The sequence below is a fragment of the Protopterus annectens genome, chromosome 2.part2, assembly GCF_019279795.1.
Source record: "Protopterus annectens isolate FY-2018-M chromosome 2.part2, PAN1.0, whole genome shotgun sequence".
Classification (NCBI taxonomy): Eukaryota; Metazoa; Chordata; order Ceratodontiformes; family Protopteridae; genus Protopterus; species Protopterus annectens.
The window spans coordinates 738964083-738977178 of NC_056730.1; the positions used below are offsets into that span (position 1 = coordinate 738964083).

The 13096-nt window shown below is 41.2% G+C and overlaps 1 protein-coding gene across 2 annotated transcripts in view; it reads left to right on the top strand.

Moving 5' to 3' along the window:
- MCTP1 (multiple C2 and transmembrane domain containing 1) overlaps positions 1–13096 on the top strand; it is a 3344116-nt gene that overhangs the window by 1419614 nt on the left and 1911406 nt on the right. Inside the window, exon 6 of one of the 2 annotated variants that reach the window (XM_044064133.1) lies at positions 10361–10426. The exons of the other annotated variant lie outside the window; for it this stretch is intronic. Within the exon in view, the coding sequence (XP_043920068.1) occupies positions 10361–10426 (66 nt within the window). The remainder of the gene's footprint in view (positions 1–10360; positions 10427–13096) is intronic. 2 annotated transcript variants of the gene reach the window in all.

The window sequence follows — 13096 nt, forward strand, 5'->3', positions numbered from 1 at the left end:
ATGAAATAAATAATATGCTGATAAAAACTTGTATCATCATGTGGTACAACTGTGTTCAAGCTTTCCCATGCCAGAAGTTATGTCCATAAAATGTGGTAATAGCAAGACTACAAGTTAGATGACCTCAATTTTAAATTACTAAGAATAAAAACATTGTCATTTATACTGGGGGGGGGGGGGTTCTGCACCAAGTTTTAGTTGCCACTTTAATTTACACTTCCTTTTGGATCTCCCACACCCCCCTAGGATTTGTATCCAATTTCTGTAATACAACAAAATTGAATTTAGCAAAGTTGTTACAGACTAACATATACTTATACAGGACATTGTTAAAATGAAGTGATTCTGTGTTATTGCAAGCTACTGAGTCTTATCTGCTTCTTTTGTGGTTACTGTTTTTTCATGAAGTGGAATTGCTAGAATATTTAATTCAATGATTTCACTACCACACTGTCCATGGCCACCTCCATCCATTGGCATGGACACTCCTGGATGTGGCTGTTACTCTTCCAGCAGCATCATGGGTGTACTGCACCAGGCAAGGTAATCAGTGTCCTGCAGTTCAATGCCATCATGCTCCCGTAAAGGTGACATCTCTCTATACTCATTCACAGAATCATAGCTGGTTCAGCCATTGCCTTATGCTGGTCCCATAATCTAGCACCCCACACCGTCATCCTTTCAAATGAAGAGCCAAAAAATGTCCTTTCCTTCTACTGGCACACCAACCAGGTGGCCAGATGCACAGTACCCCCCATCCCTCCTGCTCCAGCCATTCAGGTCCTGTTTCTGTGCCCTTCCTCTAACTCTCCTTCTTCGCATTTTAGTTGAAAAAATTAATAAATACCTACTTCTTTTAAGTTGTAGCAAACTACAACACTCTTGTTTCAGTTTAAAAACAAAATCTTTTAAACTGCAGTAAGCTGCTTGCTACAAATGTGGCAAACAGTTGCTAAAGTTTGTACCCTGCCTGCACTCTGTGCACATGTTTTAGTTTAAAAAAATCTGCTTTCAGACTGTAGCAAACTGCTTACAACAAATGTAGCAAACAGTTTCTACAGTTTATAGCCTCCCTGCATGGAGTGCCACAGTGCTCATGTTTTAGTTTAAAAAAAATCTTCTTTTAAACTATAGCAAACTCCGTACTACAAAAGTAGCAAAAAGGTGATACAGATTATACCCTGCTGGCATGGAGCATTACAGTGCTCAGGTTTTAGTTAATTTTTTTGTTTTTAACTTTTAAACTGTAGCAAACTGCTTTCTACAGTTTAGACCACACACAGAGTGCTACAGTGTTCAGATCTGACCACAAAAACAATACCAACAATGTAAAGCAATCAGGATGGTGGATGGCTGATTGCAGCACACCCAACATTTTGTACCAAAGGCAATTGCCTTTCTCACCTACACAGCTGTGCCACTATTTCATGGGATTGTGAATGTCAACGTCCTACTGGAATATCACTAAAGGTGCAATAGTAGGATTCCTGTGCACACTCTTAACAGAGTATATCATTCATGGACAGGATGCCTCCTGTCCAGACACTTCGGGGCTACATTGTTCACGCAACCAGCATTCTCCCTTTTGAAGCTTTACCCTGTTGCTGGAAGATGTCATCCTGAATTCTCCAATATCCTAGCTATGTGTTTGTGTGTATGTGTTTGTGTGTGTGTATGTGTGTGTGTGGGGGGGGGGGGGTCTGTGTGTGTGTGTGTGTGTGTGTGTGTGTGTGTGTGTGTGTGTGTGTGTGTGTGTGTGAGACTACAGTATCTACCACATATTATTATTGCTATCCCTTGTCACTGTGCCCTACCATATCTGCCGCATATGACTTGCTGTTCCTTGTCAGTGTGCCCTACCATATCTGCCACATATGACCTTCTCATCTGTGTTATCACTGCTGTCCCTTGTCACTGTGCCCTACCATGTCTACCATATAAGACCTTTCCATCTGTATTATCACTGCTGTCCCTTGTCACTCTGCCCTACCATATCTGTCACATATGACCTTTCCATCTATATTATCACTGCTGTCTCTTGTCACTGTGCCCCACCTCACTGATGCAAATGATGATGACTGTACCCTTTCAACTCCTATAACCTGTGTGGTATGATAATGAGTGATGAGCAGTACAGCCAGTCAGTGTTACATGCATATGTTTTAGTTTATGTTTGTCTTATCACAGCTAATAGTTGTGGAACAGATGCTGTCTCTTTATGACTATCGTGGTGTATTGCATCGATCTTGGCCTCACATGGAGTCCCACATGAGCCAGTTCCTCTGATTCTTTATTCGGCTCCTACTCTGTTGCTGCTGCAGATATTTTCTAAAGTGCAATGGTGTCCCCAAAATTACTGGCTTTCATAGCACCATGTTGAATATCTTGCTGCAGGTCTCCTGAGAAGACTGCATTGTGCCACCAGATGTATCCAAGCAGCAGAGGTGGGACTTCAGCAGTTCAAACATGTTTGATCATTTTATGCGTCTGAGACAGTACAGTGTTATATGACATTTCCAATACTGTCTGCAGACTGTGGATGAAGGTAATCTGATATGGTTCTAAGATATACCTTGCATCACCTGCAACACAAAAAAGTGGACACTTCTGAGTGGTCTGCTACCTTTGCTTATAGGCCAGACTATCAGAATTGCTTTGATCAGCAAGCTGTGCACCTACTAACTAGATGACATTTGCAAAGTCATCCTGCATGAAATGCAACTATACATCACGTGCACCAGATATGGGAATCCTGGTAACTGCTTCAGTGGGGCACATTCACATCTGGCAATTAACTAGATGGAAGTCCTTCTGGTTACTGTACTAGAGGCCATGTGGAGCAGATGGGGCCTTGATCACAATGTGGTTGTAGTCAATGGCCCCTAGTACTTAATAGAAATGTCTGTGTCATAAAATGCCCACATAGTGGTGGTTCTGTCCTCTGTCATCTGTGAAAAGCATATATGCTCCTCCACATGCTACAACATCATGTCAAGGACCTGCAGTAGAATGTATGTGACTTATATTTGGGAAACTGTTAATGTTTCTGGTCAGATGCTGTAAAGTTCCTGTAGCAAAGATGGCTAATACTAAGCAAACCTTTGTGTCCAGTAGGACAGGCAATCCATACATTTCCCTTGATTTCATATGAGGATGGTACATATCAAATAACTCCCATATAATGTGTCTGTTCATGCAATACTGGTCAACATTGTCACAGGCATTGAAATGATAGTATGTCAGTACTAGCAGACCATTCTGAAATGTTGAGGATGGTGACCTTTAACACACTGCCGACATTGGCTACCAAGACAGACACTAACACATGGTGACCTGCTACCGTACGCCACTTCTTGCTACACCTAGTATCTAAGCATGAGTGATACACCTGCACATAAGAAAAGTGGTGCTCAAAATAGCTATTCACTGTGTCTCATCTATGAAGTATTATACATTTCTGAATCACATTCCCATGTTTGATTTCATCTTTTGCATAATGTTAGCTGCATTAGCACTATCACACTCATTTGTATGTTATTATGCATTCATTTCCATGCAATGCACACTGCTCTATTTTCCCAGTAGCATGGTTGTGCTATGTGTCTCTGAATTTCCCCTCCCTGACACTTTGCTACTCACCAAGCTATTTCACGTAGCAAACTACACTTTTGTTTCTGAATTCCCCATACCTGCATGGTACTCTTTCTGTTGGGGAAGTTAATTGTAGTAGTTAAGTAAAGGCTGCTGTAAGAAAAGTATTAAATACTGTTGATGATATTTTAAGTGTTTTATGTGTGTGGAGCGGGGTAGACCTTGGCAAGCATGTTTGTTTTGTGTGCGCAGTATTTTTTATTCAGCAATGCCATTTTCATTATTTTTGTTGTTGTTATGTTTTACTAAAAAATATCATTTGATGTTCTTCATGTTTCACTGTTGCAGTCATCACACTTGGGTTATCTGCCTGCAGGTATCCCTCAGCTGGCCCGAATACAAGAGTCTTGGGATTTCTGCATCGGATGCTGTCACCTCTTCCATGGCGTCAGGTCGTTAGCAGTATAAAACATGAAGCTGATGCCATTACATCAGTCTTTCTTGCTGAGAAGGAGCCCGAAGCAGAAGCAGTTCACAAGTGTTGGTCGGCCACTACCTGAAATTTAAATTTTTCTGAGTTTCAGACCTGAAGTCTACTAAAGCTAAGTACCCCATTGGGGATTCTTTTTTCTTGCTCTAACCAATGTCAGAAAAAATTAATAATTGTCTCGCCTGTGGAAAGCAAATACCTCACAGAGATTTTCATTCTTACTGAGTCACCTGTTTAGACCCAGACTACGACGTCCCTAGCTGTCAGTTTTGTGCCTTGTTTAACGCCCAAACCATTCATCACTGGGCTATTTTTGTAGCTAAATACTTTCGCTCTCATTCTCCGTATTCCAAAATGGTAAGCCATCCGACTACTGATCTTATGAAAAAGCACAAAGACAGAGACAGACTGCATAGGTCAAAAACTACCGACGATGCTTCCATTAAGCTATTTACCAGTCCGCCAGTACTCAGTGAGGCGCCTTTGCAGCCCCTGATGCCCAATTCTACAGATTCACAGGCCTCTGCTGAGACCCATTCTGAGTCCAGCATGCCACGAGGTGCTTCTTCAACTATGGAACCTGCGGATGTCTCTACCTTGGATGGGTCCAGAGCCGCTGTACAGACACCGGCTTCCTGAGGGTGTATTCCGACCTACCGATTTTCATATCAAACTGACAACTTCATTTCCTACTAAAACTACCGAGTTTCTCAGGCCCAGAGTTCGCACTACACCTAGAAAATTGATGTCCAACGTGCATGATCAACCTCCCATGCTACAAAAACAAATACTTAGAATGGCTGAAGACCTTATTACTCTAATTAGGAGAGGCCAGCTTCCCCTGCCAAAAGACAAAGAATTGAATTTCCTTCTGATTCAACAGACCAGGAGTCTGAAGACTGACTCTTCAGATTATGAGGACATACCCTTATCTACCTATGAGGACTCAGATGCAGAGGAATCCATTCCCTCTGCCTCCCCTCCAGAGGATTTTTCTTTTTGTGAAACCTTACATACCTTAAGAGAGCATTTTCGCTGGGAATGCCAGGACTACCCTCAGCCCAAAAAGAGACTCAGGGAATTTTTAGATTTGCCTCAGCACAGGCCTCTAGCTATAATCCCTGTCCTGGATATTGTAGATGATGTCTTCATGGAGTCCAGTCTTACTCCTGACAGTTTACCACCAGCTCCTAGAAAACCTGACAGGTACTACAGAGTACTTGACTCTCACAAATTTTTCTTTAAGATTCCTACTGCAGATCCAGAAACCATTTCTCAAGGACCTAAAGTCATTAAGGGATTCTAGAGCTTTAGACAGATGGGGTAAGAAGGTATATACCTCTGCAACTCTTGCCATCCAGGCTTTGAATTGCCAGTTTCACATGTTGAAGTACCATCAACATATTATGATTGTGCAGAAAATAAAGACTTACAAGAGTTACTGCATTCTGCAAACCCAAGTTAGTAAACATACTTTGCAGTGTGGGTTTTCTACTTTAGAAGCATCTTGCAGGGCTGCTGTCACTGGGTCTGTACTGAGAAGGCATGCTTGGCTAAAGGAACAAGTCTTGCCAGACCTTGTCAAAGCAAAATTACTAGATGCTCCATTAAATCAGGAGAATTTGTTTGGCACAAAAGCAGAAGACGTTCTTAAAAAGATGGAAGAAAAGCTAAATCTTTGCAAACCATCAAAGATTTCTTACAGGTGCAGCCACCTAGATTCAGTAGGCATTGGCCTTCAAAAAACTGGTCCTTTCCAGTCCCTCTCAGGCCTTCTCTGTCCAAAACCAGGGGAAACAGACCACAAAGACTACAGTCTCAGGGTATGCAGAGAGCTAAACAATGGAGTGTTTCCACCTCAAAACCAGGGAGTGGTAAGCCACCCCCTTATGGAAAAAGTTCACAATGACTTTCCAATTATCCTTCCCAACCATGCCCAAGTATTTGCGCCCCTAGGAGGAAAACTCGCCCTTCATACAAAAAAATGGTTGTCCATTACTCAGGAATGATGGGTTCTAAACATTATATCCCAGGGATACAGATTCTACTTCCACTCGCTGCCAACCTCATGTGGGTTGCCAGACCTTCCTCCAAACCAGTGGGCAGAGGCTCAAAAGCAAGTACTTTCCCTTCTTCATATCAGGGCTATTCAACCTTTTCCAGTAGAACATAGCGGACAGGGTTTATACTCCATTCTGTTCCTGGTGCCCAGAAAAGAGGGCTCATGGTGCCCTATCCTGGATCTATCAATCCTCAACACCTTCCTGGTGATCCCAAAATTCAAAATGCTTACACTGCAACAGCTTCTTCCTATGCTAGCCAAGGATGCCTGGTTAGTCACCCTAGACTTAAAAGAAGATTATCTGCACATCCCCATAAGGGAGTCTTGCAGGAAATATCTACATTTCAGGGCAGGCTCTTTGCACTATCAGTTCTCTGCACTTCCCTTTGGCTTATCTACTGCACCCAGAGTATTCAGAAAATGCATGACTCCAGCCATTGCATACGGCAGGCAGAGAAATATTCAAATCTACCCATACTTGGATGATTGCCTGATTCAGGCGGACAGTCAGGAATTGCTACTTCAGCATCTGCTATTTGTAAAAAGACTTCTAACTTCACTGGGATACACCATCAACGAAAAGAAATCACAACTGGTGCCGAGCCAACAAATTGTATTCCTGGGAGCAAGCTTGAACACAACTTCCCAGATGGCTTTCCTTGCTCCAGAAAAGCAGGTCCATTTGACAAATTATTTCAAACTAATGGCCACCAAAACACAGCTATCTGCAAGGAAAATACAACAAGCCCTAGGGTTCATGACCTCATGTATTCTGCTAATTCCATATGCAAGACTGCATAGGAGGAAGCTTCAATGGTACTTAAAAAGTCTCTGGTGTCAACATTCTCAGGACCTGGAAACAGTGATTCCTATCATACCTTGTCTAAGGGCAGAGTCCCTTTGGTGGGCAGGAGCATGCAACCACAACAAGGGACTTCCTTTCACTCAACCCCTCGCTGCTCAAACCCTGACAACAGATGCATCAGACTATGCACGGGGGACTCACATGGCAGGCAAATGCATTCAAGGCAAATGGAGCCCAGAACAAATTCCCCTGCATATCAATCAAAAAGAGATACTAGCTATACAGAATGCTCTGACAGCCTTCAAATAACTTATCCTTCCAGGACAGCTCCTGATAAAGACAGACAACACCATGGTTATGTGGCACATAAACAAGCTGGGCGGAACTCATTCTTACCCACTCTGCAAGTTAGCCATGGCTCTGTGGGACACAGCCTTGAGCAAACAAGTGGACCTACAAGCTCAATTCCTGCCAGCCAAACAAAATTCACTAGCGGACAACTTAAGCATAAATCTACTGGACCCTCACAAGTGGAAACTGGAACCCAACTCATTCAAACTTCTAACCCAGAAGTGGAGAACACCGGAGGTGGACCTTTTTGCCTCCCCCTAAAACCACCAAGTGAGCAAATTTTGCACCAGGAACCCTCATACAGAGCCTGGAAGGTGGACACCCTATCATTTACATGGTAAAACCTCTCAATTTATGACTTTCCTCCTCTCAAAAGTACTACTCAAGATCAAGCAGGACAGGCCAAGGGTAATCCTTATTGCACCAGACTGGCCACACCAGCACTGGTACCCACTCCTATGCAGTCTGACAGCAGAGCCACCCTGGCACCTACATCAGACACCTTCCCTGCTGTCTCAGCAGGAGGGACAGATTTTCCATCCACAGCTGCAAACCCAAAACCTTGCAGCCTGGCTTATCCCCTGAATACACCACCAGCATCCCTCAGCAAACAGGTGCTGGGCGTCATCCTTGAGGCCAGAAGGCCTAGTACTAGGAAATCCTATGCTGAAAAGTGGAAAAAATATTGCTCTTGGAGTCAGTCATGCCCACCTTACCTCAAATCCTTGATTACTTAGCAGAGCTGCTCTACAGAGGCTTATCCTTCTCATCCATTAAGATTCATGCCTCTGCCATCTGAGCTCATTATAGTACTGAGTCACCTCTCTTTTCTCACCCTCTCATCAAACAGTTCATGAGAGGAGCTAACAATTTAAGGCCCTCTAGGAGAGCTCCCACTCTGGCCTGGGACCTTAACATTGTACTGCAGAAGCTCACACTTCCCCCTTTTAAACCTGCTGCTTCAGAAGAGTTAAAATTCCTCTCTTGGAAGACAGCCTTACTTCTAGCTATTACTTCAGCAAGAAGAGTGTCTGCATTACAGGCACTAAAGGCAGTGAAGCCCTTCATTATTTTCCATGCTGACAGGGTTTCCCTCAGGACTAACCCTTCCTTTATGCCCAAGGTAGTGTCCAGTGTGGCTTTAAACCAATCCATCCATTTGCCAACCTTTTTCCCTAATCCTCAGAATAAAGGGGAAAGGATCCTGCACTCCTTGGACATGCACATACAGCTCAGGTTCTACCTTGACAGGACTAAGCCTTTCAGAAAATCTGACCAGCTGCTAGTCAGCTTTGCTACAGGGGCAGAGGGCAAGGCTATTTTGAAGCAAACCATTTCCAAATGGCTAGCACACTGCATCCATTTCTGCTACAAGCACCATGGAAAACCTACCCCTCTGGGGATCAGAACTCATTCCACTAGAGCGACTTCAACCTCTACAGCATTTCTCAGGGGAGTCCCTACCAGGGACATCCTGGAAGCTGCAACCTGGAGTTCTGTACACACCTTCACCAAGCATTACCACTTACATATTTTATCTAAATTCAGAGCTGGATTTGCTACAGCAGTCTTACAAAGCCTGCTAGCCAGCCCTAACACTTCTTGACTTCCTCCACCCTTCCTCAGCTTTGGGAATCAACCCAAGTGTGATGACTGCAACAATGAAACATGAAAAACATAGTACAGTTGTGTACACTTACCATAAATGTAGATGTTCAAGTGTATTCACTGTTGCAGTCCTGGTTTCCCTCCCTCCAGCCCCCTGGCTTTCTCTATCCTTTCTACCTATCCTCATTATGGCCATCTTTTATGGCAGGGGTATTTACTTTTTACTGGAGGTGTTACACACCATGTAATAGCTTCCTATTTTGGGGACTCCTGACATCTGGGGCAAGAAAAAACTGATGTAATGGTGTCAGCTGCATGTTTTATACCCCTGACGACCTGATGTCATGGAAGAGGCAACAGCATCTGATGCAGAAATCCCAAGACTCTGAAATTCAGGCCGACTGAGGGCTACCTGCAGGCAGATAACCCAAGTGTGATGACTGCAACAGTGAATACACTCGAACATCTACATATATGGTAAGTGTACACAACTGTATGTTTTCTGTTTCATATTTGTGTCAGTTTACTTCAGAATATTTTGCAGAACTTTGAACTTTGGCTGCAGAGGAAGGCAGAACATAGTTTAATTGTAGGTGGTCTTTGCCCCTTCCCATTGTTTATGTGACAGTGCAATTTAATGGAGTGTGGGATTGTAGAGGAGCAGAACCTTGCAAGAAACATTTTTTTTATTTTTATTAAACAATATTTACCATAATACTGCAGCGTTTCCATAATTTTGCATGGGATAAATTTGCCAGTGCTATAAGCCCCATAGGAGACATGTAGCAGAAACACTTTTTCCCTAATAAGGTAATGGCAAAAATTGTTATTTTCTTACTGCAATTTATTTTGTTATTTAGCACCATGGACTTTCTACAGTTTATTGCAGACAGTTATAAATAGCTTTCACGTGCCTGCTACATAAGAAGAACTGACAATTTTTAGAGGCAGATGTTTCTTGTATTTATGTAACAGAACCATTGCTAAAATCTAACTCATGCTCATTCTACTTCTAAGGAACACGACCTTCTTACATACATAATGGGATTCTGTTCTAACGTTACTATTTATTTTGATTTTAATTATGTTATAATAAACATGGAATTCAGATAATACTGAAATCCATTTAAAAGTTAGATGCTTGCTTATTGTTGGTCTTTATCAAGTATTGTTATTGCCAGTTGAAGTTCACTGGATTGCAAATGCAAGTGCTGTATTGTACCGCGGAGTCATGTAGGCCATGTGTTTGTGGCACGATCGCATTATATTAGTAATATAAAGATTTAAACACAGTGGTCCTCTAATCCATTTCTGAGCTCCAATATCTGAAGATGCAGAGACAGTGCACATTAACTGTGACAACCTAATAATATAGTCACATGACTAAAATCTCAAGAAATGTATTGGTAGTCCATAAATATTTCCACCCTCTATTTTTTTCATTCCTTTCTAGGCTAAATTATTGTGCAAGGAGCAACTGCCGCGCATAGCATCCCCTACTCCAGAAACCTTCAGCACGGTGAGTTAATGCATTATTTATATTTACTTTTGTGGTGACTAGTAGATACTGAGTAATGCCGTGGGAACTAATTCCTTAAATCTAAAAGTGTAACTCACCCTGTGGTTCTTTGCATACGACACTCCCTCAACGATAGCATTATGTTCAGTAATGAATTATCTAACTCAAAAAGACACCTAAAAGTGCTGTTTCTAAGATGGTGACAATGTAGTACTTTCTTGAGCAGACCCTCAGATCTTTGTCCATATACTTCTTCTTTTGAATAATTAAACAATATGAGCAAGGTAATGCTGAAAGTGGTTAGGCTCCATTGCTTTATTGGAGGTGATTTAAAAGTTCATTAGAAAGACAATGGTATGATACATGTGCTGCCACATACAAAGAATAAGTATGGGCAGCTTTTAAAATATGAGTAACCTCTTTGCCTTATTTCTGAATAAGTATATATACATTCTCACAGGCTTCTTCAGATTTCACAATATTGGCTTTGGGACTATTTTGAGAGTAGAGCCATCTAAAATGACTAACAAGAAGAACAATGCCATACAAATAAAGTAAAAATTGTATTCATAAAGTATACATCTAAAGTTGCTCAAAGTGTACATACTTGTATTTTAGAAAACTTTTGACAAACTAGTATTGCATTTTTACATTGTATTGTTGAAAACTAAGATAAATGAGCATTTAAGGTTTTATATTTATCAAGGTCCCACTCTACTGTTAAATATTTTCTTTTTCATCATCATATCTCCCTTTTTTGTTTGTCTCTGCTTTGTTGTGCTCAGTATGTTAACAATTGCCAGCATTTCTTTGCCTTAGCAATTCATTTACTCCAACAATTAAAGTTATTAAAATGTCTTTATAACGCAGTAAAAGTGTAATACAACGTACTGGTCTTATAATTGTACAATCAGTAGACAGGTAAGTATATCAAATCATGGACTGGATACACACAGAGTGCACTGTTCATTAGACCAATTCAGTTAAAGTAAATATAGAATAAATATATGTACATTGCATCAAAGTATGTGCAACATTATTGCATGAAAGGATTCTTACAAAGAGTTTCAAGTAATTAATCTATGAAGCATTCTTTAGGAAAGTTTTCAGAGCGTAACATGCATATAAATATTCTCAAATAAAATAATGGCCGGCTTCTACTAATGCTTTAGCGAGGATAGTTTGTGAGAAATGTGTAAGGTAGAAGGGAATGGCGAGTTAGTTGGGGAGTTGCATGTGCTGAGAGTGGCTAGAATGGTGATATTTATAAGGTAAGTAAGGAGACTGGTAGGAGAACACATAAGAGTGAAAAATAGATGAGGAGCAGAAAGCTAGCGGGAGAGAGATTTTATTTGGCTATATAATGTTTAAAGAGTTTTAGACATGTAGAAGGGATTTTACTGAAGTATAACTACAATGTGTTTAGGACAGGCATCTAGACAATAAAGAGGATGTGTGTGTGTGTGTATATATATATATATATATATATATATATATATATATATATATATATATATATATATATATATATGGCTTGCAGCCATTTTATGGGATATAGTGTTGAGGAGAAGGATGGACACTTCGCCTGGTCTGTGAGATATGCAGGTAATTTCTCTGAGGGTCCCTCTTTTGGTTCCAGTGCCTAAAGCCTGTGAAACAAAATGTTCTCTTTCTGTGAGCAGTGTTAATATTGTGCTGCTCTTTGATGATGGCATTGTTAGCTGGGAATTCGGGGTCTGGTTGAGATTTAGGCTGTTCAACAGATGTGGAAGAGTAGGGGGTTGTATTGGGGAGGATCTTATGGAATATGGTAAGTTGGTACATAGTTGATTATTGAGAGGTTACTTGCTTTAGTACTGTTGAGCAGACCCCCCCCCCCCCCATTCTCTCTGTTTTTCTGTATTTCTTTCTCCCTTCTCAAGCTCTCTCTTTTTGGAGATAATAAAGTAATGCCTCATATGATTTGTTAATATAAGTTGCCACATTTTAGTATTGTTTGCAGATCCTGTTGTGAACAATAGAAGTTTGTATTTACACTGTATTTCACAAGTAGTCAGCCAGGAGGAGAAGCACTGGATAAATCTCCTGCAAGTCTCCATTATTTGTATCATCCAGCGAGCTACACCATTGATGTGGTGTATGGAAGAGAGAAATGTTCTGTAGTTTGTACAGGACTTCAGCTTTCTAGTCCAGACTGTCCAGCCATGGTGTATCTAGAATGCTTACTGGTAGGAAAATTGTTGTTAACAAACTAAAATAACAACCATTTCAAACTGTTGTCCTGAAGGTCATTATCCAAAGTGCATTGACTTACATGATCTTCTATTCTTGCACTAGTGTCACCTTACCCTAATATCTTTAGAAATGCACTTCCAGGGTCCCTTTTTCCTGACTGTCTACCATATGCTGATGGTTGCATTCACTGGACCAGTGCAGAGATTCATAAACTTAGCAATGCTTTTGGAATTCAAAATGCATATCATCTGTTAAGTCCAGTGACCTGACTTGGTGATCTATTGCATGCTCTCTTGTGCATAGGAGAAAAATGTCATTATTTCTGCATAGGTTCCAACAGCAGTGTTACTTTTTATACACCTGAATCATTTAGTACAATTCTACCAAATGTATATCATCTTATACACCTTAGACTTTTAAGTAGATGCAATATTT